At 36.9% G+C, this 26,032-nt stretch overlaps 1 protein-coding gene across 1 annotated transcript in view; it reads right to left on the bottom strand.

Moving 5' to 3' along the window:
• GFRA1 (GDNF family receptor alpha 1) overlaps positions 1 to 26,032 on the bottom strand; it is a 147,641-nt gene that overhangs the window by 15,201 nt on the left and 106,408 nt on the right. Inside the window, exons 6-8 of the mRNA XM_026069828.1 lie at positions 20,067 to 20,176; positions 14,532 to 14,666; positions 10,300 to 10,478 (exon numbers count right to left, since the gene is read on the bottom strand). Coding sequence (XP_025925613.1) covers positions 10,300 to 10,478; positions 14,532 to 14,666; positions 20,067 to 20,176 — 424 coding nt within the window. The remainder of the gene's footprint in view (positions 1 to 10,299; positions 10,479 to 14,531; positions 14,667 to 20,066; positions 20,177 to 26,032) is intronic.

Genomic DNA, 26,032 nt, shown 5'->3' with positions numbered 1-26,032 from the left:
AGAGTATATGTTAGACAATTTGGTTAAAAGACTGTGTTTCATTTTCTCTCCTATAAACTCGGTTTGACTACTTGAAAGATTTAGGCATGCTAAGGAAAAGGTTCCAAACTTTAGGTCTTCAACTATATGCTATTTTTGCAGCTATGCTACTTTGTCATCAGTGTACAGTTTACAATGGTTACTTATTATAGTACCAGTTTCCTATGGGCTCTTCTATATTTCATTTACTGCTGGTTACAAGGAAGAAACTATTCCTAAAAAATCTTCATTACTATTATCGAAATGCTTTTGAACATATCTGCCACATGATAACTGAGAGCCTGTTTAGTTTATTTTTTAAGAACATTAGCTTATGGGTTATATAGAGAGATTAAAGAATGATGAATATATAAGGAGTAACTGATAATTCTAACACACAGTTGGTGGTAATTACGATGCATAAAACTGTGGAGTTATGTAAACAGAACCAGAATTTGATTAGGTCATGTGATTGCCTCAAATTAAATGACTTTATCTGCAAAAACATAGTTCATGTATTTGGGCTCGCTGTGGGTAGAAGGCAGCAAAGCATCCTTTTTAATCAAGGGTAGGGAAGCGGGATTGCTTCAGACTTTCTCCCAAACCAACATACAGACGTACCCCAATCTCTTATTGCACCCCAGTATGGCTCAACCCTCCGCCCCTTCCCCAGCCTCCACTGTAGCTTTCAAAGCAGCTAAGTCAGTTATGGCACGGTGACTCCTCCTGTGCCACACAGGCACAACATCTCTTCTGCTCGGTCTTCTATGGCTTTTTTTTTTCCCCCCTGTATCTGCATTTAGCCATTATATCAGACATGGGGAATACAGAAAAATTTATGCTGATGAATTTCATACCAAAATGATTCTAAGAGTCAGTTGAATGCCCAAAGATTAAAAAGCAGATCTGCAAGAAGAAAGCTCCCCCCTCCAGCAAAAAAAAAAAAAAAAAGGGGGGGAAGGCACAGACAGAAAATGGATCTAATAAAGACTAATTTTTAACTAGAAGTGATATTTCAGAGATGGAGTAGATAACCCCATAAACTGAAACTAACAGGCCCACAACTAACATCACATAAACAGGCAGAATTAGTCTTGGCTATTGTTTCCTGAGAGGGAACTTTCCTCCCATAGGAACACAGTGTATTTCTTGAGTTTCTATTTGCACCAGTAGGGAGGGCTTTCAAGAGCACAGGCACAGGTTTTAAAAAGGATAATCATGTTTACAGGTTCTTATATGTTTAAGGGAATCTCTTTCTCTACATGTAGTGTGATTTTCTTTGCTGATACTACAGGGAAAGTAATGTTGCCATGAGACTAAGGATGAACACAGCTGCAACATCCACTCCCTTAAATGGCAAGATGCTGAAAGTATGCTTAAACCTAATATTATATGATTCATTCTGGCATAAAGGGAGAGAATATAGCAAATGCCTTCAAATCCATTTTCATCTAGTGAGTAACATCAAATCATGCTTTTTATTTTTCTTTAACTACGATATCTGCACTGGAATGCCTAAATTCATACACCTTTCTAGAATGCTTTTTTAATTCTGTAAAATTCATAACAATTATTCAGCTAAAACCACCAACAAGTCATCCTGAACATCTGAAGTTACCAAGACAATTAAACGTGCATAAGACTCTACAGACTTGAGGCCTGGGTTGTACTGGGGAGAACTCTGCTAGATAACTCTTCAAGACCTACAATAACAAGGCAGGAGCTTCTACCTACTACCACCATAAGAGCAGTAATAGAATAGTAACACTAAATTATCGACACAATTTTTATCTCCTTTACAATTATTTTGGACTGAAAATACATCAAAATCATAAGTCAAATGGAACAGTCTGTTGAGGTGTAGCAGTTAGCATGAGTTAGGCCTAGTTAGCATACTGTTAGCATAAGTCCATAAACTTTAACTGACTTTTTGCTGTAGTAGAAGTAGACAAAATATGGTCAATCACTTGTCCCAAATAATAAAATAGTCAAATATAGCCAAACTAAGCAAGCCACCAGTTGATCACCAAGAAGTTCAAGTGATCAGAAGTGTCCATGACCATGAGCAGATTGTGAGCACCACCAACAGCAACAACATATTGTTTTCTCATAGAAAACAACAGCACAATTTGAATGGAGTAGTCATCAGCAAGGTATGCTCTAACCAGTCCAGTAACTAAGGACACTTAAGAACGCTAGTGAACAGATATTTTGGAAAAAGACTCCAGGAAAGGCAGCCCCTAAACTCTACACCAGGATCTTTAATCTGTGATTAAAGCACTTTGGTATCCAAATCCATTTAGCCTCCACACTGTCATTTGGTCTTAAACCATGACACTGGGAAACAAAACTATCAATATCCACTTCAATCATGGTGATTAAATACACGTTTCACTTATAAAAATATCATGAAATTGGCAGCAACTTAAGCAAATCCCTTTGTTTGTCTTGTAAATAAAAATTCATTGCAAAAAATGGCAGAATTGATGAAGAAATATTTTATTTGACAAATGTTAAACAATTTTGGCAACTATCAAGCTATTCTGATGCTTTAGGAAAAAACATCTCTGAATCAACAATTGTATCAAATACCTGAGATTTGTACCAATCCTTTGCTTTGGCTTCCCTCATGTAGCTCTGTGTATATACTTCTTGAGGATAACATAGTGCATTAACATAGTTTATAATAGTAAAGTATTTATCATTTGTAGAGCACTCAAACATACTATGTGGTTTTCAGAATAAATAAAGGCTATGAGGTGTTAGCTTTACTGAAGTCAACTGCAATTCATCGGGGCTTTAAAGTCAGTAGTATCTTTTCATTATCAGCCTGTACAATATCTAGTACGATAGGATTCTGATCTATAAGTAGAACTCCTGCAAATTATTCCAGGAAAAAACAAAAAAGAAGTACTAATGACTTCCAGGATTCTATTCTTGCTCTGTGTTCCATTAGAAACATCACTGCATCATTTTCTCTTGCCTGTGTTTGCTTTGCAACAGCATCAGTCTGCTGGCATAACTGGAGATACTTTTACTTATGCAAGTGTAAATGGAAACAGAGTCATGGACAGAACCTAGTATTTGCTAACGACAAACAATGTGTTTTAAACAAAATACTTTGTCAGGTTCCATAAATGCACAATATATTATGAACTGTACTTCTAAAGACAATATGATTAAACATCTACCATCACAATGCCATATCCTAGAATTTTATTAGTAGTCATTATGTTTTAAAATTAAATTATAATGCTATGCTCCATTTTACAGCTGTTTTTTGCAGGTTGTAGTGAGCTATCTGTTATAAGAGGGAAGTATGTGATGGACTAGATATTTGATTGAGAACTGAAGTTGTCTGGCATTAGGAATACCTTTAATATGATGAAGAACCATATAAAGTAATAACTTGGGCTATGAATAGCTTGATTTGGCTTGATCTGATGTGATTCAATTTTCTGATTCTGGTTTATTCTAGTGCTTTGTATTTTTGTGGGTATTTCTATAATAGGATACCTATGTGAAATGTAGAAACAACTGTGGCTTAGGGGAATACTGCAAATGGTACATCTGCTTTCAGTAGCAATAATTTGCAAAATTCTTTCTGAGAGTAAAAACTATAATCTGTCCATAGAAATTTCAACTTTCTGTAAAGGTATGCAATACACTTTAATAAAATGGTATTTTTGTAAGTCATTAAATTGGTTTTTAGGAACCTCACACTCACTTTCAATTGAACAATTATTAAACTATAAAACAAAATTACATGATTCCTAAAACTACAATCTGGAGTTTTACAGTCTACTATAAAGCTTTGTATTATTATAATTCACTAAAGATGCTTAGACTATTAAACTTTTAAAAAATGAACTGTAAAATATTTTATCATTGACAAAATAATTCTGAAATATTATGCTCTCCAATGGTATATGTGTACCATATTTTGGTATAATGGGAAGCGTACTTACAAAAAAGCATTATTTAAATTGTCGTTGTAATATGGAAAATAAACCATTTTGCTATCTTTCAGTAACAGAAGTTTATTAAACCTGATTTCCAACATATTTCTACATTAAAAATGTTTAACCAGAGAACTGATCATTAAATATAAGGTCAATTTTTTAAGAGAGCTCTATGTGCCAAAAAGACTGAACATTAACTGATGCACATCTGTATAGCTGTGATGACAACAGAGCCATGCTGATTTACACCAGCTGAGAGTTTTCACCTGTATTTTACTCCACAAATTGTAACAGAATTTGTAAGTAGGCCCTATGTCCAAGGAGGAAATTAAACTAAGGCTGGTAAATGAAAACAATTTTCTACTGGCTACTAATGTCTGATGTTTCACAGCAACACTGACACTAATATGACACATCTGGGCCTATAGGATATGATACTTGGCTATATCCTCAAACTGTTCCTCTGATGTCAAAAGACAGGCAAAAGGTTCCCTGTACTGAGAAGTTAATCAGCTAGCTTAATCAGATCTTAACTTCAGCAGGATTTCAACAAGCTTGAAAATGATCCATCTTGTGTGGTCCTGAAACTCTTTGGCAAAGGCAGCGCAGCACACAAGCGCAGTCTTGTTCCGAGCAGGAGCAGTCATCATACCATAATACAGATGTATGTATATGTTCATTGCAAACCAGCTTTTTGCCACTGAAGTTCCCTGTTTGAAACAGCAATGCAGGAGGACTGCTGATGGCTTTCACACCTGGAAACTCCAAGACACTGGCTGTACAGCCTGAGAACCTAGACCCACCCACCTCTTATTGCACCTAACTTTCTTCAGTTGTGTCTGGAAGGTGCAAGAAGTGTGCATTACACACAGTCATGGGGAACCTTATACTCCTCAGAGCACATTTTCTTAGGATGCACTCTGCCATAGTGCTGAAGCAAATGAAGATTAACTTCACTGGAATCAATGTCAATGGACAAAGCAGTCTCAAGTTTGGTGAAACACAGGATTTAGTTCAGTGGTCCCCGAATTAGAAGGGTAAGACTAAAGATGAAACTTTAAATTATCCCTAGCTGTCAGATATTAATCTGAAAATGCAAAGCACACAAGACTTCTTTAGGTAATACAGAAGTGCTGCTGAGGCAAATTAAAAAATGTTGATTTTTTAGAAGAAAAGCTGCCAATAGGTATTCTGTAAATCATTTGTGCCAGCAGGCTGTCCCCATTATGTCAACTAATCCTGGAAAAAAGGGAGGTAAATTTAAATCTTCTCATATGAAACATCTAATCAATATTCTAATTTTGGGTTTTTTTTGTTTTGGGGTTTTTTTTTTTTTTTAATTTGTTCTGGCACAGCAATGGGTGTTTTATATTCCTGCTATTCTTTTGCCCCAGACTGAAACTTTCTGAATAGGAGCAATGTCTGGTGGAAGATGCCCAAATAAGAGTCCTCCTGAGGGACAGACCTGGCAGGGCATTTGAAAGGAGAGCACTTGTTTTCTGCAAAATGCAAAAGAAACAGAAAGATCACAGGCTAAGTGAAGGGAGCAGGGAAAGAGGGTGCCAGCCACATGGAATAGCTAATACTGGTGCTATAAAGTTCACTTTGTCTTTATTCCAGAGTACTGTTTCAGCAATTGTACTAGTCCTTAATCAACAGAACACCTACATGCTTCCTGTGTTTCCTATTTATGTTCACCCACCACCCAATTACCAATCCATGAAGCTCTACCCCTGCTGTGACTTGATCCTCAGACCATTACATCGAAGCTTTTAAGCCTCTCCTAACACCTACATATTGATTTATAATAATAATATTTAGCACACAGGTAGCTACATTAAGTAATTATAGACAGTATTTCAAACACAGGATTAGCAGATCCTTACCCAGCGCTGAGGATCTGCAACACTTAAACCTACAGCAAGCTAAAAGCACAGACATTTTCAATCTGTGAACCACATTTAAGTCCTTGTCTCCTCAGAGAACTGAGTCCTGTCTCCTGTTTTTGTCCTAAGACTTGTCATAACCGATTTTTCTTGAAGTCCTTAAAGTTCTGAAATTATGTGAATTTGTGGGAACCCCAGCTTTCTTCTGATGAAGGAAAAAAAAAGATTTCTGAAAAGAACAGTTTGAAATATGATCTACTTGTATTCTAAAGACTCACAAATCATACAAGCAAATAGAAAGAATTCACTTATCTACGTTTCTAAATTTTTTTTTTTGCTTCTTGTACTCCACAAAATACCTGTGCATTTTAATTCCTATCTCTCTCTTTTTTTTTTTTTCTGCTGAGAATACAAAAATATTCACATTCTGGACTTGACTGCGAAGTATCTGCCTTCAGTATAAAGGGCCATGCATCTCAGTTATATCTGTGCCCACTGCCCACACTTCTTCAGAAGCAAAGAAATCTTAAATTCCCTCAATGCTGAATTAAGTTTTACTAGATCAAGACACTTATAATAAATGTGATAAGAGAAAGAACAGAACTAGCTAGGGAGCTGATAGATTTTGATGCACAAAGTCAGATTTAAATGTCCTTAATCACAGCAATTTCTATCATTTTGAGTCTTGTGCAAAATGTCCTCTACACTATTATAGCAAATCCTGTTAAAAAGTCTGCATTTTTTATTTATCTATGATGATGTTGTAGTAACATTTGGTCTAATCTACTCTAATCTATCATTTGAATTTTATATTATTATGATATTTCAGTTCCCTTCACCTCTCCTAAATATAGAAACAGCAGTTTTCTTGAAGAATACTTTGGGGAGTACAAGTCAAACTCATCCTTTTGTCCTTTTCAAATAATTCAACACGATGGATCAAGCAGTGGTGGTAGAATGCAAGACTGAAGCACCATAATCTTTTTGGGTTGGAGTGCTGAACATGAGTTATGATTGAGAATGAAGGAGAAACAAAATGTCAGTTAAATAGAAAGCATTAGAGTACAGTTATCAGAGAAAAGATAGGGATGACAATTGCTTAATAAAATCTGTCTGTATAAGGATGACGTTGGTATTCACCCTTTTTCCTTCTTTCTTTTTGTACAACATAGCTTACCAATTATTTTTATATGTTGCTGATCATCCTTTGCATGGTGTTTAGCATCTTAAAAAATATTTGAATTTAGCATTTCATATAAATCTAACCATTATTTACTCTTTGCCTGTCATTAGCAAACTTTCTTAAAGGTTTATAAAAATTTATAAAAGAGTTTATAAGACGCTTCTTGAAGTTAATCATCTTCCTGGAGAAGATGGAGTGCTGATTTAATTTGGGGATAGAAATAAGAGTATATTATATTACAGAAAGTAATGCATATGTAAACACAAAATAAGCATATATCAGAAATCAACATATCTCTGCACCAATGTGAAATAGGAAAAATACCGCCATAATAGGAGAACCTACAAAATGCTTGTAACAATGGTAATTTTAAATGAAAACCAACTTCTAAATGGTATCACGGAAGCAAAAATGATGTAGAAGTCCTTCAACAGGTATTTGAAATAAATACTGAATTCTGATGAACAGCAAGCGTTTTCTTTAAGCACTCACAACCCTTCCAGATTCCCAGGCATGCAAGAGAACACAGCACAATGACAAAACCATTAGTGTATTCTTTCGTAGTGTGTTTATGCTTTTCATATGACTGTTCTGAACAAGCCAGAAAAAAATGTATCAAAAATCACTCAGCCGGTGACACTCTTGGCAGATTAGTTAATGCCCTGTATTTTACTACCTCAGGAGGTTAGTATTTGTTCATTTCTACGGCTATTTATACTCATCAATCACTTCCTGCTCTTTCCTACTTACTGTATTTTTCAAATCTACTAACTACGATAGGCAGCCTTGAACCACCTCAATGATAACTTTCTTCTGCCCTGTCTGTCACTGTCTTTTTGTACTGAAGCAAATGCTTTTAATTCTACTTTTCACAATATTTAGGCTATATTCCCATTTTGAAATATTTCAGCTCAAATGCTAAGTGTATAACAAAGCCCTTCAGATTGTTTTTGGTAGCACAAGTGCATGTTTTGAAAATACTACAAAGGCATATTTTTCATGGGAGGAAAGTCTTGGAATGAATACGTTTGTCCAAGTGCGATATGAATGCCTCCAGTTCTTTTGTAAAATTTGAACTGAGGTTTAAGTTTCACATGCAAAGTGGCGCCATACTGTCCAACAAGCACAGGACTCTCTTTTTAAAAAAGGGGAGGAAGAGAGCTTGGTTTGGCTTAATTTGTAAGTTATTTTTTGAAAAATGCAATAAAATATAAAAGCTTTGTTCTTTTTGTTCCAGTTCTGACACAGGGAAGTAGCTAGCACCAGCATGTTGTATTTCACAAGAATAAAACTGCTTGATTCACATAACTTTGGTGACCTTTCAGTGCAGACATCTCTACAGCTTCTGCAAACCAGCAGATCATTTATTTAAACCAAGTTGTTTTCCCAAGAGATCCTTTACTTCTTGCGTCATTACTGATCAAGTATATAAGGGATACATTTGAAGTTTGACAAACTGGTATGGGATGTGACTTTAAAATGTCAGAGCATCAGGAGTAAGGTGGGGAGGACAGGGAAAGAATTTCATTCATTTTCAAAACACTCGGACATATATTCAGGGCTGGGGAACATTTGCAAGTCAAATGGAAACCAATGGGATTTGTGATTCCTTATCATTTCTTCAGTTCATTATTTATTGTGCGTACTTTGGTAGCATCTGGAGGCCTTATTCTACAAGGGACTGTACAAACACTGGAGGCAAACATGATTTCTGCCATAAAACAACTTTTTAATATAACATGAAGCGAATCAATAATATCCCGTCAAGTTCTTGCTTTAAATACAAGATGTTCCAAGTTCCAGCTTTAAAAGATTAAATTTCTTTTAGCCTATTTTTTTCTAGTTAAATGACTACTGCATATGGAAATATGCATGTATGCCTACAACTATCACTCTCTTCTCAATAGCATACAAAGCTTAACTAATAATGAGTGTACAGTTATGCAAAAATAGAATCAAAATTAAACAACCTAAACTCAACACCATCTATCACTAAACCCATATACTTGAGACTCAGTAATGCCAGTGGGGAGTGTTAATTCATATGAAATTTGCCAATGTGGTATGCAAAGTAAATGAAAACAAAAAAAAGGATTAAGATGAGAGAGTGGTGAAGGAAAAATTAAGAAGTGAAATACATTTCTGAGATATATGAACTATCTCTTGAAGTGAATGTGGAAACTCTGATACTGTTTAACATCTAAAGTACAGAATCAAATGTTTTATAAGCAAGTGAAATGTGAATGTTATCTCATAAGAAGACGATGAGTGTGGAAGTGTATGCGAATCGAAGATAAAGGCATCTTCATACCAGATGAAACTTTTAAACCTTGAACTTTGAGACTTTCATTAGTACCATATAGCAATTGTCCTTCTGTAAGGATACAACTAAAAATGGGCCAGACTGATCTACCCAGACCTAATTTGGTAATTTTAAATCACCAGAAATTTTTATAATACAGGATTTCTACAATCTTCGGGCCTAGAGATGCTTTCAGTTTACACTTCCTTTTTCCTCATGCTCTTTCCTGCCTAGATTTTGTAATTCTCTCCTGCCCAAATTCTCCAGGCTTTCTAAGAGCTGCATATACTGCCTAGCAAGTGGCTAGCTTCTTTAATAACCAGAATTGATGACATATCATGAACTGGCTGACTGAAGTGCCAAAGAATATGGCTGCATCCATCGGCCAAAACTTCATCAAGACTTTGAGTCCAATTCAACAGAGTACCTGAACCAGCACAGCTTGTATCTTTGTCTAGTTTCCGCACCATGTAGTTTGTAGCATCCCATATTCCCCAATATCTACACCTACTCAGCCTAAATAAATAAGTCTATTTGCACTAACATAACGAAATAGCTGGAAGAAGGCAACACGACATGCTAGCTCACATTAAGACTTATCTTTGAATTTGGATTATGCAGGGGATTAATTTCATCCGACCTACACTGGCAGACCCTCACTGGTTTGGAGAGTGCCATGTTCATATCCAAAACTGTGATAACAGAATAAATCCAATGCCCTGTTTCTGAGCCATGGAGCCAATGCAATCCACTCTAAAATATGCATGTTATTTTACCTAAAATATGAGTCTGATATTTTACAATGTATCAAGCTTGTAACTACAATGTCAGAATAAACAGATATTTTAACCAAAGTGGATATCTATTCATGCAACAGCAGATGACTCTATATATGAATCTACGAACAATTTCCTTTTATGCACTGCAGCAATTACAAGGCTCTCTCACCTGCAAGTTTGCACATGCTGGAGAATCATTGTGGGTTGGTATTTCATTGTTGGTGGTCTCTGAACCCATACTTTTAAGTCTGGAAGCTGTTGTAGTTGTGGCTGTAGTGGTCTGTACAGGTAGGATTGGCTGCCACACATTCACATCAGTACCATTGCCAAAGGCCTGAATTGCATTTTCTGAAAAATACATTACGGATGAATTTCAACTTATAAACAAATGGTAGAAAGCAGAACTGATATTTTTTTTAAATCAATGCTAAAGAGTACAGGTAAATGGAATATTGTTCTTCCATGGAAAACGTTGATATATAGAAATTCAATTTTTATTTAGAAAAGTAAATTAATTTTCGACACATCAGAAACATGAACTAAGAGGATTCAAAATTAATAATAACATACCTAATCAGATATGGCATCTTCTGTGCAATATTCTCAGTCATTCCTGACAGAACCTATAAAACTTACTGTAATCATGTTTGCTACCATCTAAAAGCCTAAAAAATTTACTATTGAGATTTAAAATTTAGCTTGAATGTTATGTCCTAATTCAGACAGGTGATGTTACATAGCAAACTACAAACAGAGGGTAGGCAACATATCAGTTTCTACAGCTTGTTGTATTAAACCAATATGTCCATAACTACAAAATGGTTTAACTAAGACAATCTTTTCCTTAAAATTTTTAATCAAAACCTGCATAATTAGGTCAGGGAAGCATGCTTCAACTAAAACTTTGGAATATAAAAGCTAAAAAGTTTTCACAGTTTCATGGGATTAAAGAATGTGTTTATAGCAAGAGTAAATTGGTTGCTTTTTTATAAACAAATAGAGAAATAGTTTTTAATCAGGTCTTTGGGGATTCAACATGGATTTAGGGATTTCTTATTTCAAATTCATTGTATAAGAAATCAAACAATTTCACTGGGGACTAATATGTGGAAGTTATTAATACTACTTCTCATTGGCATTCCTTGCCTTATAAAATAATTTACATTTAATTCTCATTTTAGAAAGATGTACTTTATTCTAATACTAGTTCTTAGAACTCCAACAAGCACAGAGATGGATTTATAAAAGGCACCACAATTAGTTAGCTTGATGGAGACAAAGTGGGAAGAATAGAGTGATATTTTTACTGGTTTTACCTAAAAAAGGCAACATATAAAGCAATATATTCCACTCAAAGTATTCATAAGTGTCTGAATGCCTTCCTAAATTAACCGCTAACTGTTTCCATTATTGTAAGAATCACAAAAATATATGCAGTCCTTCCACCTTTCTAAACAGAAATGGTTTTGTAATTAGCCATCTTTAATTATGTCTTCAGTGGTCCCATATTGCCATAAATTTTTTTAAACACATTCCTCATATATACCCCCAAAACACCATATGACTGCAAAAACATGCTTCAGATGTCTAACTGCTCTAATGAAGGGCTCTTTCAATACTCTCTGTTAACTCATTGCTTTATGTTTTTCCTTCCACTTGCCAATTCTTTCTACCAACTGCAGTATAAAGCAGGTGTGAACAAATCCTTCAAAAACCACTTAATTATCTTGACTCCAATTCAGTTCAGCAGGAATTCTAGAGTATGCAAAAATTTGTAGGATCAGGCTATAGGGATTAGAATAACTGAAAACTGAACACATTGTCAAGTCATTTGCTTTTGGAGTAACTAAAATAAAATCTTAAGATGGATTTCCAGAATTTGAAGGGCACCAAACCATACTTGTAGAGGCAGTAATTAGGATTACAGTAATATTTTCAGTAAACTTGCATCTTTGAATAAACAGGAAAAAAGTATAAGCAAGGTAATACACAATCCCAAATTTTAGGGTGGAGTGTATTTTATTTGTGCCCTATTAATCTGGATTTTTAGCTGCAAAATTGAATCACTTTCACAGTTCTGAGATAAGACCCATTTTCTGCAAGCCCACATAGACACACATTTTCAAACACATGTATATAGAAAAGCCAGGTGCCTCAGTACCATATTTAACTTTATTGGGACTAGTCACTAAAACAAACTGGAATTTTCGCTAGTATTTTCACATCAACCTTTCAAAAGCAAAATTTCAACTCCAGTTTCAACTTAACTTCTGTTGCAAAAGGCTTTTCTACTCTAGAGTGGAATTTCTGGGCAACAGCATACAGAGATGCAAGAAAGGCCAAGATTTCAGGTGTTTACGTGGGACATGGGAGGCTCAGGTTCATATTCCAGCCCCACATCAGGCACAGTAGGCTCCTGGGTCTCCTGCTTTCTGAGTCCCCTAACCCTCAGGCTATAGTCTAGTCTAGAGTGCAGGTGTCTGTTGTCTGAGCTGTTCCACTTCACATAAATAACCAAATAACTCTTGGAATAAATATTTAAGCTAGGTTTTCCACATTTTCTGTAAATGCCCTAAATCACTTGTTTACTTCCTAGTCTGAAGATGAAGAAGATTCTAGCAAAAAAGAGCAACAAGAAATTCCCAAAGGTGTCAGTTTCATCCCATGTGGAAAAGGAATTTTTTTTTTTGTCAAAAAAAAGGAGGGGGTATTTTAATTCCTCAGCCAATAAACAAATGCCATCTTTTCCAGGCACTGAAAGGCTATTAATGACAACAATAACAAAAAAATTTGAACTTTTCCCCTTCTCTGTGAAGGAAAGAACATTTTATTAAACCAGAAACACCTTTAATTTCATCATGAATAAGAGGTCTCTCACAGCTAAGAGGACTATAATTTGTCTCGCAGTGACCTCTAAAGTCATTGATTTGTCTTCATTAAAGCAACAAAAGAGAGGACAAAGGATCGGTTTGTCTTTAAGGTCTAAAGGGAATCTGTAGCATTATAGCAATTAATACATTCACAAATGAATGAAATCTGAAGTATAACACTATATACACAAGGTAGCACTGTTAGGTTTGAAGGAAGTCTGATGCTATATTCTTAACTGTTCTTTTATAAAATCACAGCCTGAATTGTTTTTTTTTTTTTAATTAAATGATCTTTATTAATTCTTTCAGACTTCCAAAGCTTACTAAATAAAATGGCAATTCAGGTCACTCACTTTTTGTCCACACAGCTCACCACGTTTTAACAAAAGTGCTGCTTGCTGAGAAACTATGAGCAGAGATTTTTAGACTCCGTCCTAAAATGCAGACCGAACCCTGCATTAGCAGTAACACAAGTATACAGGACTGGATGGGACATTCTTGATCATTGAGTTCATTCTCTATTTTTGCAAAGAGCAACAATGTATGATTCTTCTCATAACCTGATGAAGCCTGACTTTTAAAACAGTAAGAATTTTTCCTCTCAAAACTCCTGTTGGAAGCCTTTTTGGCAACTTTACAGTGATGGTTAAAAATTTTCCAATTTCAAGCCTAAATATGTGTGGCCAGTATCTCCCTTTTTGATCTTATGCCAACATTGTCCTACAGCTTAAGTAATTCTCTTCCCTCCCTTTGCTTGCCCCTCTAATATAATTTCAGAGGACAATCATGTACCCTTTCAACTTTTGTTCTGCTGGGCTAGGGAAGCCAAGATCTTTTGGTCTCATTTATCTGAAATTAAAACTCTGGTGCACGCTCCACATCATCCAATTAAGCTGCTCCAGGCAGACAGGAAATTTGAAAAGAGAACCTGCCAAAATCGACTCCACTGAACCATTCTGAAATTTATAATAGCCTCTAATTTGGAAGTGAGTTTGACTGAAAAAAAAAATCAATAAGTTAACAAAATCTTGAAAACAGGTACCATCAAGATACATTGAAAACAGGCACTTGAGATCAAGTAGCCTAAAAAAAATTTAAGCTTGGCCATAAATTACACACACAATCCAATTTATACTTACCTACAGCAAATCCTTCATAAACTACGTCTCTTTTATATGAAGTTCTTAAACTGTACACAAGCCCCTCAGGTGCTTCAATTTTTTGGTACAGATGCTCCCTGACTGCTAGGGTTAAAACATGATCTGTGATGTAACATTTTTCTATATGATATACCTTTGTTATTTGGAATTTTTTCAAACAGCTTCTCATGTTTGCAGTCTTAAACATCAACCATAGAATCAGGCATATTTGCTCAAGCTCTTTTAATTCTAGTTCTTACACCTACAGCAGAACCATGTTTATAAAATGCAGAGAGATTTTCTTGATGTATCACGACATACTTAAATGGTAAAACGATTCCAGAAGAACACAATAAAACACATTTAAAGACATATTATAATTTTATACTCACTAAGGCATGTGTTGTCCTGGAAAAAATTCAGAAATTTCTGGCATTCGTCTATGTCATTACCACTGTTGCTGCAGTCACACCACGGGGCAACGCTGAGACTACTCGAGTCTATGTAGTTTGGTGTCATCACTGTGCCTATTATTAAACAGTAAAGCACAGTACTGTGAGTAATCTTTGTAATGAAATATTCTTTCCATACTAAGAAGGTAAGAAACAACAATTGGTAAGTCATGTATTCAGAGCTGTAATCACAATACAGACCAATGGTAGGGCTCTAAAATGTGGACTTAAAAAGTTCCTGGCTCCCTCTGCCATCTGACCCCCAGTCCTGTAAACCCATTTGCTTCTGCTGAAAAGGAAGGAGGGTTTATCTGGACAGGTTTATACTGCAGTACTATATAGAGCTGCATCAGCAGGATTGAGAAGCAGAAAATTGTGGCACAGGCGTTGGAAGGATTGGAAGGGGATAGGAACCTCTTAAAAGAGCTTTGCTGTCAAAGCAATCACATGTTGACTTGCATCCTGAGAGTCACGCTGAATATTAGCACCCATTTTTCTTTGTTGCTTGTTTTTTTTCTCATTTTTTTTCTAGTGGCAAATAAATGGTTGAAACTAAACCTCTAGACCTGAGCCTCCTCTCTGAGTCTGCAGCCAGCCTGAAAAAACAGTTCTGAAACACATGAACAAGCAGACTACTAGCCATACTGAGAAGAGTCGTAATACATCTTGAACAGGTTATGGTGATGAACAAAGCAAAAAGATAATCAGCATGTGTAAAAAGGTACAGGAGATTTTTTGCAGGTAATAAATTACTATTAATCTTGCTTTTAGTGTCACTACTTCTTAAGTGCAACTGTCAGCAACTTACAACAGCAGGTTTTTTCTAAATCTAACAAATCCTAGGGTAAATACTCTCACATTCATATGACAACTCAAGTCTATCAAGAATTGGATGAAACCAAAGAATGAGTTCTGTGTCCAAAAAGAAATATAGGTAGTGCTCACCACTGATCTAGATCAGATAGCTGTTACATGATCAGCACTTAATCAAACCACTGGTGTCACTGAAGACGTTGCCCTGATAGACCAGTGATTTCAAATTCCCCTAAGGACTTTATTTTATTTGTCTCATCAAGCAGGAAAAAGTAAACAGAAAGGGGCAGCTATTCCAGAAGTGCATTGAGGACAGCATTTTCAGGAAACAAGTTCCTCACTTGGTAATCTACAGTTCTAGGACAGGCCATATACCAAGAGGAAGTGTGATTGCATCTCCTCGAACCTGATATCAAAGTAGTCATTAGGAAGATGGACTGGATGAAGGATAAATATTAGAGACCCAAAGTGTACGCTAGAAGAGAAAATTTTGTCCATAGGTCTAGGGCTCAAGAGTCTTTAACACCACTAGGGAAAGGCCTATCCAACACCAAGCTAAAAGAAGAAACACTAGAAATAACAGAAATCACAGAATGATGTCAAATAGCCTTTCAGTCACCAAGCACCACTGGGAACTGAACAAATCAACATGCAAACTTTTCATACATGAGGTGGGAGACAAAGGAGAACAGACAGTAAGGGCTGGCCTGAGAAAGGCAAAAATGTATGTCAGAATAAAGGTAATGCAAATGCAGTCAGCAAAAGAATCTTTTGTCTTGTTTTGGGGTATTATTAAATTAGAATGCTATCCCATAGCTTTATGTACTTGCAAATTTTAACAGATAGTTCCAGTAATAATTGCTCAAATTCTACATGAGATCAGCACATGAGTAAACAGCACAGTCGAAAATTTATTAAATGGAGGTGAAGAATTTAGTAAAATAGGCAAATATCACTTGCACCACTAATGAAAACTTGACAGTAGATAAATAAGAATAAGAATGCTGTTAAATTAAAATAAAACAAATGAAAATAAATATCCATTATTTGTTTGATGGTTCAGCACATTATTTCAACGATGTGACACTCATGACTTGAAAAGAAACAACTGAGGTAAAATGAAAAGCAAGAGGATTTTGCCAATGGAAAGAAAACAGTAAATTAAAAAAAAAAAAAAAAGGCTAAGTAGCAAATACTTAGTGAAGGTTTAAGAAAACAGAAAGGTATTGAGGAAGCTAAAAAGGTCACTAAGGTAAGATCTTCTTATCCCAAAGAGGTAGTAAGGTCATCAAAATGGGTCTAGAGAGAGACTAAAAGTGTAAGAGACACCAAGCTACAATTTAAGGTTGATGAATACAGCAAAGACAGGACAAGGAATGTGCACATACAGCACACAAACTACATGTAGCTAAAACACAGTGGCTGAAAGAGCAGCTAGCAGAAAATCAGTGTCATTTAAACCTGGGGGCAGACGTGAACCCAAGCGGATTATATGCTTGGTTTCCTGGGGTGGATTTTCTTTTTTTTTGCCGTGTGTGTGTGTGTGTGTGTGTGTGTGTGTGTGTTTCCCCACTAGCTAGCATCTTGGAAATCTGGCTGAAGGATACTAACAAATCAGAGAAACCATAGTGGGTGGCATAGTGGTCGCCCATAGTGGGCGATACTAGGTTTATTGTGTTCCCTATATCAAATAGTTACCTAGTGGTCTCAATAGTAGGCAGTCAGGTCTCCGTATTTTAGTCAAAAGCAGATTTGACCTGAACACAGCTAAGAGGTTGCTCAGACTAGGATCAGTTAAGAATGAGGAGATGGATGGTGGGTCCAGGAAGGAGGGCAAGTGACTGAAGTTCCTTTGACCCTCATGTGACACTGAACAAATGAAATCCAATGACAGGAATTGGCCAAAGACCAGCAAAGGCTGTCAAATGCAGCGAGCACCAAGACCTGAATAACAAGAAAGCCAGCAGAGCAGGCAGTCCTTTTGCAGGTTGGAGGTAGAAAATAGCTTAGCAAGTGAGCATTATCATAGAAACCATTGGATCCAGTCCTAAACACTGGGTACAGGATTGAGAAGTATGCACCCTGTTCTGCAATTCCAGTTTATTCACACAAATTCTCAAGAAATTCCACAGAATTCCAGGGCAATTGGATGGATTTTGCTGAAACTTTGAAAATTTGTCTGCAAATGAATGTTAAAGGATATTTTAAGTCATCAGTTACAGCAATACCAAATTGATGTGGGAGTGCAGACAGGTCCAGATAGCTTAACTAGGCTGTAACCATTGCACAGGGTCTAACCACTGCACAGGGTCTCAAACATGGGTATCTCCTGTTTTATTTTACATTTAATAATCTTTATCTTTTCCCTTTACATGATATCATTTAAAAATATTAATTGATCTTTATGACTATAATAAGGAGCCAAAAGTAACGCACTAAGTTTTTCAAAATTCCTGTAAAATAAAATATCTCTAAAATTATGTATACAACACCCTGATGCAAACTTTAAAACACACTATATGGTCTGTTCTCCATTTTACTGGTATAGCACCTCACCTACAAAAACTGTGCCTGACTCTACTCACACTTATGTCATTTGTTTCAGGAGGGAGTCTACTAAGTTCACTGAAGTTAACTCCAATTTACATCAGTGTATGTGACAACAGAATCACATCCTTCCATAGAGAAACTTCATTTTCCTGAATAAACTCTGTGGAGGTACAATTTTTGTTACCTTTAATGAAAAGACTAAATGAAAAAAATATTTGATCTTAATGAACTATATTTTACCTTAATTAAAACACTTGGAGATCCTGGAGGTCTTATGAATGAATGAACCTGTAACAGCTTGTTACCTCAAGTCTGTTAATCTCTTCTTTCTACATTTTCTATATATTAAGCAGCCAGTAGAAAGATTATACCTCTGATTTTGATCTCAGACAGCCTTTTACAAATTTGATGGGTCTTCACATAATTTTCTCCAGTTCTATATCAGCCTGATATCAGAAGCAGGAGTTTACTGCTTCAGAACACACAAGTTTTGTTTTGGTACTTTTGTTGACTTATCAAATTACTCTCAAGAGGTAAAAACTCTTGTAACACTACTCAGGTCCCATCTATCATGTGGCATGTGTCTGGGGACTGATAGGAAAGAAGAAAACTGTTTATTTTTCCCTTTGAAAATTAGGTCGCCTTTTGATTTCACTTCCTCTGGGATCCATTCCATGTCTTTGATGTCTGAAAGTGTTTTGCAGTATGGTCATCCACAGGAACACAAAAACATCTGACTATATGAACTGGCTCATCCTTAACGTTAAATTAAAAAAACGTACTCAACAAAATCCTCAGCAAAATTTACTAGATCCAGCAAGAACTTATTGGCAGCTCTTACCCAGAAGTATCTATTAGTACCAGTTACTCTTTGCCAGCAGCTAGTTTTTATTCTCATTGACTAGATCAGATTTCCAGACTATTCAATTCTTTGAGAATCAAATGACATTCTGTCATAACTGTTCATATGCTATACCCTCTGCATACTTTTTAGATCTGTTAAACCTCAGAAGTATGCCCTTTGAAACCATCATACCTTATCTTGCCAGTTGCTCCATGGACTTACCTCACTTTTTAGATGCTACAGTAATAAAAATGATAGCAATAAGCCAGTGAATATGGCTTTCAGTCATTTTTTAGCAAAAACAACCTATTTCAGAAATATTTTATTTTGGATATTATCTCAAAAGAGATTTTTTTAATTTGCTTCAGAGGCTCAGCTAGGACCTTCACACCCAACAGAAGGGGCTATTACTGCATTGCAGCAGGTGCAGGCTGTAAGCTTAAAAACATCTTATCTGACGGCCTTTTTAAAAATTTGTTTGAGAGTTTTGACATTCGCTTATTCTTTATTGCCCAGCTATGATATCTCTACAGCAAGTTCACCTTTCTGAGATGATCTCTCTCATTCAGGAATCAAATACTGTGTGTGGCGTATGGAATCTGACTTGCTTATAAGCTTCCTTGTGCCAGTTTACAGTCAGGCAGGTGACAGCAAGCAAAACGAAATATATTGGAGAGGGAGAGGATTTCAGAAGATAAATCTGGTCTCAGTTAACCTCCATTGACAAGCATGTCAGAAAACACTTAGAAGGGACAGAAGGAGATCATGGAAAGCACAGCAGTTGGAAGTGAAAAAGAACCAAGCTGGTTTATTGTCGCATTCCTCAAATGTCCTGTAAACTTTTCCTGAAGACCTAAAGAAGTATTTTACTCGACCTTGAGATGACAGCTGCAAAAACAAGCAAGCTCTAGTTTCTTCTGCTCTTTTAAACTTCTTATTTCTGAGTCTTGTCCAAATTCAACCACTTTAATAAGGCTTGTTTTGTAAGCTTAACTTGTATTTGTTTTTCCACATTCAAGCACCTTTCTCTCCCTGTCCTCTACCCTTAATTTGCTTGCAATCTACAAATTTACTCCAGTAATCTATGTAAGGTAAAACAAGGCCCACACATTTAGGCCCATACAATTGGAGAATTTTGCCTAGAATCATATTGTACAGTATGACGAAGAGTATTACCTTTCACTGGTTTTATTTCATGTGGGCCTTCAAAATATTTTTTGAGTGTTTTTGTAGACCGATCAAGCCCCCACCCCTCCCTGTGTTCTTACCAATAAGCCCCGAGTAAGCGAGGAGGCAGTCAGCATAGTTCTCCTTCAGACAGCTACTAACAGACCGTGACTCAGGCTGGCAGTTTGTGAAAAAATCTGCAAGGCGAGATCTGCAACATGGTAAGAAAAAATGAGTATCTTTAAAAATCAAGCCTGCAGGCATCCTTACCTTTTACACTCTTTTTCTCTTTGTACAATGCTTAATATTCTTTACCTTAAATATATATTGGAAACCCTTCAATTGATGAGAGTCCCTTTTTAAGACCCATCTGTCTTTTCAGAATCCATTTATGCAGTCAGAACTAAAAAGCATTAGGAAAAAGAAAGACAGCAAAAGGGACAGAACAACAGGGAAATGCACGTCCTTTACTAAAAAGAAATGTTCTGCATTTTCATGCCAAGAAAAGACAAAGAGAGAATTTATCATAAGAGTGGTCATTTTGCCTGGATATGAACTCTGACTGAAATCTGTTATTCTATATGAACAGAACACAGTATCTGCTGTTTTACTGCTTACACAAAACTGTATGCTTGTGCTCACAGAGTCCCCTTACTACATGACTTGAGTCTGCTTTAGTACTGCCCTGGGTTTCCAGGGAATGGGCTTACCCATCCTCTGCATTAGCCTGCAGAACAAGCTGGCTGAACTGGGGTTGCAGGCAGATCCAGATGGCATGATCTACAGAGCTCCCTGGAGCAACTGTACTGAGATCTATTTGTTCTTGTAAAATGTCCATTTACCAGAAGTCGACAGCATTGTGCCCAGGGCTCAAAAGAAGGGAATGTGAGCTCTACACCCAGTTCTGCTAGTGAATGGCCACACAATCTTCACTTTCCTCTGTCACCTACTCTCCGAGAAGAGGGATCACTACTTACCTATGACTAAGATTGAAGCGGTATCACAATTAGCAGATTATTAATACTTTGGAAATCAAAGACAAGAACTAGCAGCGAGGAACTCTTCACTTGCACTTTAAAGGCCACATAACGGTTCCATTCAGATCTACTGTAAAATTTGAGAGGCTTCACTGACCTGTATCAAGGTCCCACATCACATGGCCAACCCTCCTGTCCATCTTGGCCTGCTCTCATCAGCTGTGCTAGGGCTTTGTATGCTTCTTGGACCAATGACTTTTATTTATTTAAAAAGTGTAATTTACACCTTTGATTCCATGAACAAAATTATTCAGCCTCCCTAGTTCAATCTCCTCCTCTGTGAAACAGGGATGAAAATATTCTCTTGAATAAAACTACTCACAGTGATGTTTCAGGACAAGGCATTTAATCTTGGCAAAGCCCTTTCAAAATCAGAATAATACCATCTATGCTTTTCCAGCATCAATCTAGCATTATGTAGATTCGCAATATAAATGCTCTTTTTTATTTTTGCAACGAAAACACAAAAGTTAGTAGAACCAAGTGATTTGCACAGATTTACTTTATTTGTTGACATGCTCTAGAGACTAATTATTTTTGTTTGCCTTATTGTTTTACCTATCTCAGATGGGGAGTGGATGTACATCATTAATTGGCCTGAAAGTACTGATAGGCAAACTTCAAAAGGTTCAAAGGCTTAGTTTCAGAAAGCATCTTATAAATAGACTGTATTCAAACTGTATCTGAATTTATTCAAGCTGTTCTCATGACCTCTTTTTAGTTTCATCCCTCTCTAACTCTACTGATTGACACCAGCAAAACAGTGCTTGTCTCCAAACCACAGTTAACTGTAAGTATTTCACTATTTCTCTTCCCTTATCTAACCATTTAACCCTGAGCTGGACATCTCTACGTACTAGTTGCCTTTAATAGCTTTAGAAAGTCAAGCTCTCCACAGATTCTTCAAGACATCCTAAATGTACACATTCTAAATTTCCTTAAAATCTCTACCTATTTGGTGAATATATACTGTGCCTACCAGGTGACAGGCTGAGAAGAGATGGATTCCAAGGAACAGGAAGAGATAAACAGCACCATGAAGAGAATCTGGGCAAGGAAACCCCTTTGTCACTATATTAATTTATTCTCTTGGTCAATAATTAAGATAGTTGCTGGGATCTAGCCTTCTGAGCAACTGGGAAAACAGACTATGGAGGGTTTCTAAGGACTTTAAAAGTTCTACAAATACCTAGATGAAGCCTGTTTTAGGATAGAAGATAGCATATTAAATCTATCTTGTATGAAACCTTTGCCATGGTAGCAAGAGCAAGACTGCTCTCATGCAGTACTTTTGTGTTTCTAAAACACAGTGGTTCCTCAGATTTAAATTTCATTGTTTATGTAAACTTGCAAAGACCCCAAATACATCCTTTCGGAGACGAAATAATATAATCAGTGTCTTGAAAATCCTGAAAACATTTTTGGCTATCATTTCATTATTTTTAATTGTCCAGTTCTCTGTTAGATTATTAGGTGCATTGGTTCATGTAATATACTCTTCTTTTCTCAATGTTTTTAAGGACTGATAAGCGTGGATTAACACCAGTCATTTACTACCCAGTCTGCTTAAAGAATTTATTTGCTGTAGTAAACCCTTAAGGAGGCTAAGAATTTCTCTGATGATCCCTTTTGCATACAGCTTGATTTCTGCGTTAATTTCTGAAGAATTTTTGTGGTCATAAAAGTTAATGAACTGACAATGTTGCACATTTAAGTTTTCATAAACCAAATACAGCTCAGACAGCTGTGGTCCAAACATTACTAAACATCTTCATACACTCCCCATCTCTAGTGAGTCATCCAAAATTCATACTACCAAAATTTTTGCTCTCTCTTGAGCTGTTAACTACACCTAATATTTGTGTGGATTAATTTCCACCAGTGATACAGTAAAGATCAACAAGTAAAATGGAGACAGACCTCCATCCTCCATAAATAACTCCATCAATTTCACTGAAGGTCTGCTGATTAATGTTCACTGAAGGTCTAGCTCCAAACATTTCCAGTAGAGTGACACTGATGAAAGTGTGCCCATCAGCAATACCAGAATAGTGGTACTGCTATTTATCTAGAGAGAGACAAACTAGCTTAATTAGGAACAGTAAACTCATTTCCTAAATATATATATATATATATATATATATTGCATATGGTATTAAGAATCATTTAGACAGTAGAGACAAGCCTTTTAGGGATGATTATAAGAAACAATAAGACGATGCTAGTCCTATAAAAAATATACATTCCGCGTTAACTTAGTGTTCCTTCAACAGGAAGCAACTTGTGGGGAGTAACTTGTGGTTAAGTGTCTTGGACTTTCTCCAGCCCTTGACTGAGCAGTTCAGTAAACTGAAGGACAAACAGTTGAGTTCTAACTTAGCCCTGACAAATCTCCTCAGAGTTAACTGCATATCTTATAGAAAGCTTACTTAAATATTTTGTATACCATGAACTGAAAAAATAAGAATAATCCTATTGGCTAATTCAATGAAAATCTGCTCAAACAGCAAACAGTGTGAGAAAAAGAGAAAAAAATTCCAAACCTCCTATTCACTAGTGCTTTGTATTAGCACCAATAAAATCATTTGTAACAGTTAAAAGTACAAGGAAAACAATGCTAATTTGTTTTCTTTAAGATACTGGTTCTTCCAATACACAGCAGGATAAATCAAAACTTTCAAATTTTGCTTACAAATAAGTTTTGCTAATAGCAGAATTGTGTTTAATCTGCATACAGTTTTTGAGGCAATTTAACTTTATATTAGCACAATCTGTTGTGTAGGCGACATTTATTAGGTTTCACTATTTTTTATTCTCAAAGTTTTATAAAAGTTCTTTGATGTTCTGAAATTACCTTTGATATTTATCAGTTCCACCTCTTTAAAGTTAGTTAATCAAACTTTGGTATTGGCTGCACAGAAATGCATATTGCAATATTTAAAAATACAATCTCAGTAATGAATTAGCATTAAATTTCTAAAAATGCATTTTTATTTTGGATCTGCTGTAAATTGTGGCCTAATAGAAAGCAGCAATATGAACCAAACACGTGACGCCTCCTCAAGAAGTACCCTTAATGCTGGGCTAGCAGTTGTTGACTTCTCTTACTGATTTTTTTCTCTCTGTCTGTATGGATTTTGGGTTACTTTGTACCTAGGGGTTGAGCCTCGAGAGACAGAAATCTCTCTTAGCCTTGCCTTCAGAGTGGTGGTAAGAAGGATAGGTATGAAACTCTTCAGACTGAGCAACTGTTGAATCTGTATTTGCACTAACTGCATTCAACTACGCTATGAAGTCAAAGTGAGTGGTTGTAACTACTTGCTCTGTTGGTGAATGCAGGCAGCTACGGCTGCTGTCCTCTGCACTCATGTCAGTGATGTTAGGTAAAGTCTGCACCTACTGGCTATCCTCTCTCTTTGCATCGCTGGTTGTGTTTAGGTATCTATTTATGGCTCAACAGCAGTAACACAACGGATATACAAATGGCAAAGCTGAGTGACTGGGGTGCTACACTAATTAGTCAAAGCTGCTCTAGCGTCTAGACACCATTTGGCAGACACAGTATAGTCACGGAAGGAAAGTGCTACATCAATATTCAAAACAGAAGAAAAGCATAAATCTGATGCTGAAAAATTTCAGACTAAGTAAATGAATATGTGCCATAGTGATAAATGACATCATTATAGAAAAAACAAGCCAAAGTACTTGTTCTTCTTTTGTGGGGGTCAAATACAGTGTCCTGCTCTGTAGCTACAAATAGCTCCCATATAGGAAGGGTGGTACTATTTCAAGTGGGAGGTATTGGGATGCGATAGCGGCAAGAGCAGCTGGTCTGTGCCCAAACTAATGGGTTCATTGCTGCAGGAGCTTTTCACTTTCCTTCTCTTTCATAAACACACAGTGAGTTGGCAGTGAAAAACAGAGGCAAAGGCTACATAAGAAACTCTATCAGACTATTTCAGCCAGTGAGCTGAAAAAAGACTCTGAAGAGCTTCAGCACAAGAGAGATGACCCTACCAGAACCTGGTAATTTAGATTTGACCCATCCATGAGGACATTTTGCATTAAAAGTCACTAGAGCTGCATAATACGAATATGATATCTTCTTATTTATGTACACACCCTATTGAGCAGCTGTGAGCAACTATGAATTTTGACAGCTTAATTAGCCTTTTTTATACTGTCATTTTTACATATATTAATTAACCAGCAGCTTTATTTTTATTTATTTATTTTTCTTGGAAAACAGGTTAGTTTTTCCTTGGCTTTTAGCCTCCTTCTCAAACAGTTACAGTGTCAGTGCCCTGCGGGCATTGCCAGCCCTTACTCACCCTGCTTATCTGCCCCAGGGCCTCCCCACACCCTGCCCAGCCTCAGGCCCCCATTTCAGCTCAGCCCAGGGCCGTCAGTCCCTGCCCACGATGCCGCAGCGGTGCTGGGCTCCAGCCCCGTCACGGTCCTGCCCCTTCCTGGCCATGGGCCCGGCCAACCCCACCGCTGAAGCGCGGGCGACCACCCGACCCGACCTCGGCCCATCGCTGTCGCCGCAGTGGTGCGCAATGCCCGGGACTGGGACTGCCCCCGGTGCCCTGCTCCCGCGCGGGCGGTGGGATGAGCCTGGGCGGTGAGGCCCTGCCCTGCCCCACGGGAGCCCCTGCCGCTGCCGGTCCCAGGGAGCCCCCAGCCCGCAGGGCACCCTGACACACAGGTCAGCATTTGTACTTTTGGTCAGATGAGAAGGAGGGTAAAAATTTAAAGATTTAATGACTGACCATTTGGCTCCCAAGACCTGAAGACTGAAAGCAGTTTCTCTCACGTTAGCCATTACAAATCTTTTGCAACACTGACAAACACCATTACAGAATGTTGGACCCCAAACATCAGCTACCGAATGAGAGAGGCTGTTTTTTATGTGGTTTTGCTTCTGTTTTGCTATTTTAAATGACTTGCAGTTTAAACCCACGCAAATATTTGATTCTGGATTTATCTGTAAAAATTATGTAGTTCATCTGGAAGTACAAAAAAGTCAA

This window comes from Apteryx rowi, unplaced genomic scaffold (genome assembly GCF_003343035.1).
Source record: "Apteryx rowi isolate R43461 unplaced genomic scaffold, aptRow1 scaffold_3, whole genome shotgun sequence".
Lineage (NCBI taxonomy): Eukaryota > Metazoa > Chordata > Aves > Apterygiformes > Apterygidae > Apteryx > Apteryx rowi.
This window is presented reverse-complemented; position numbering and strand designations above follow the sequence as displayed.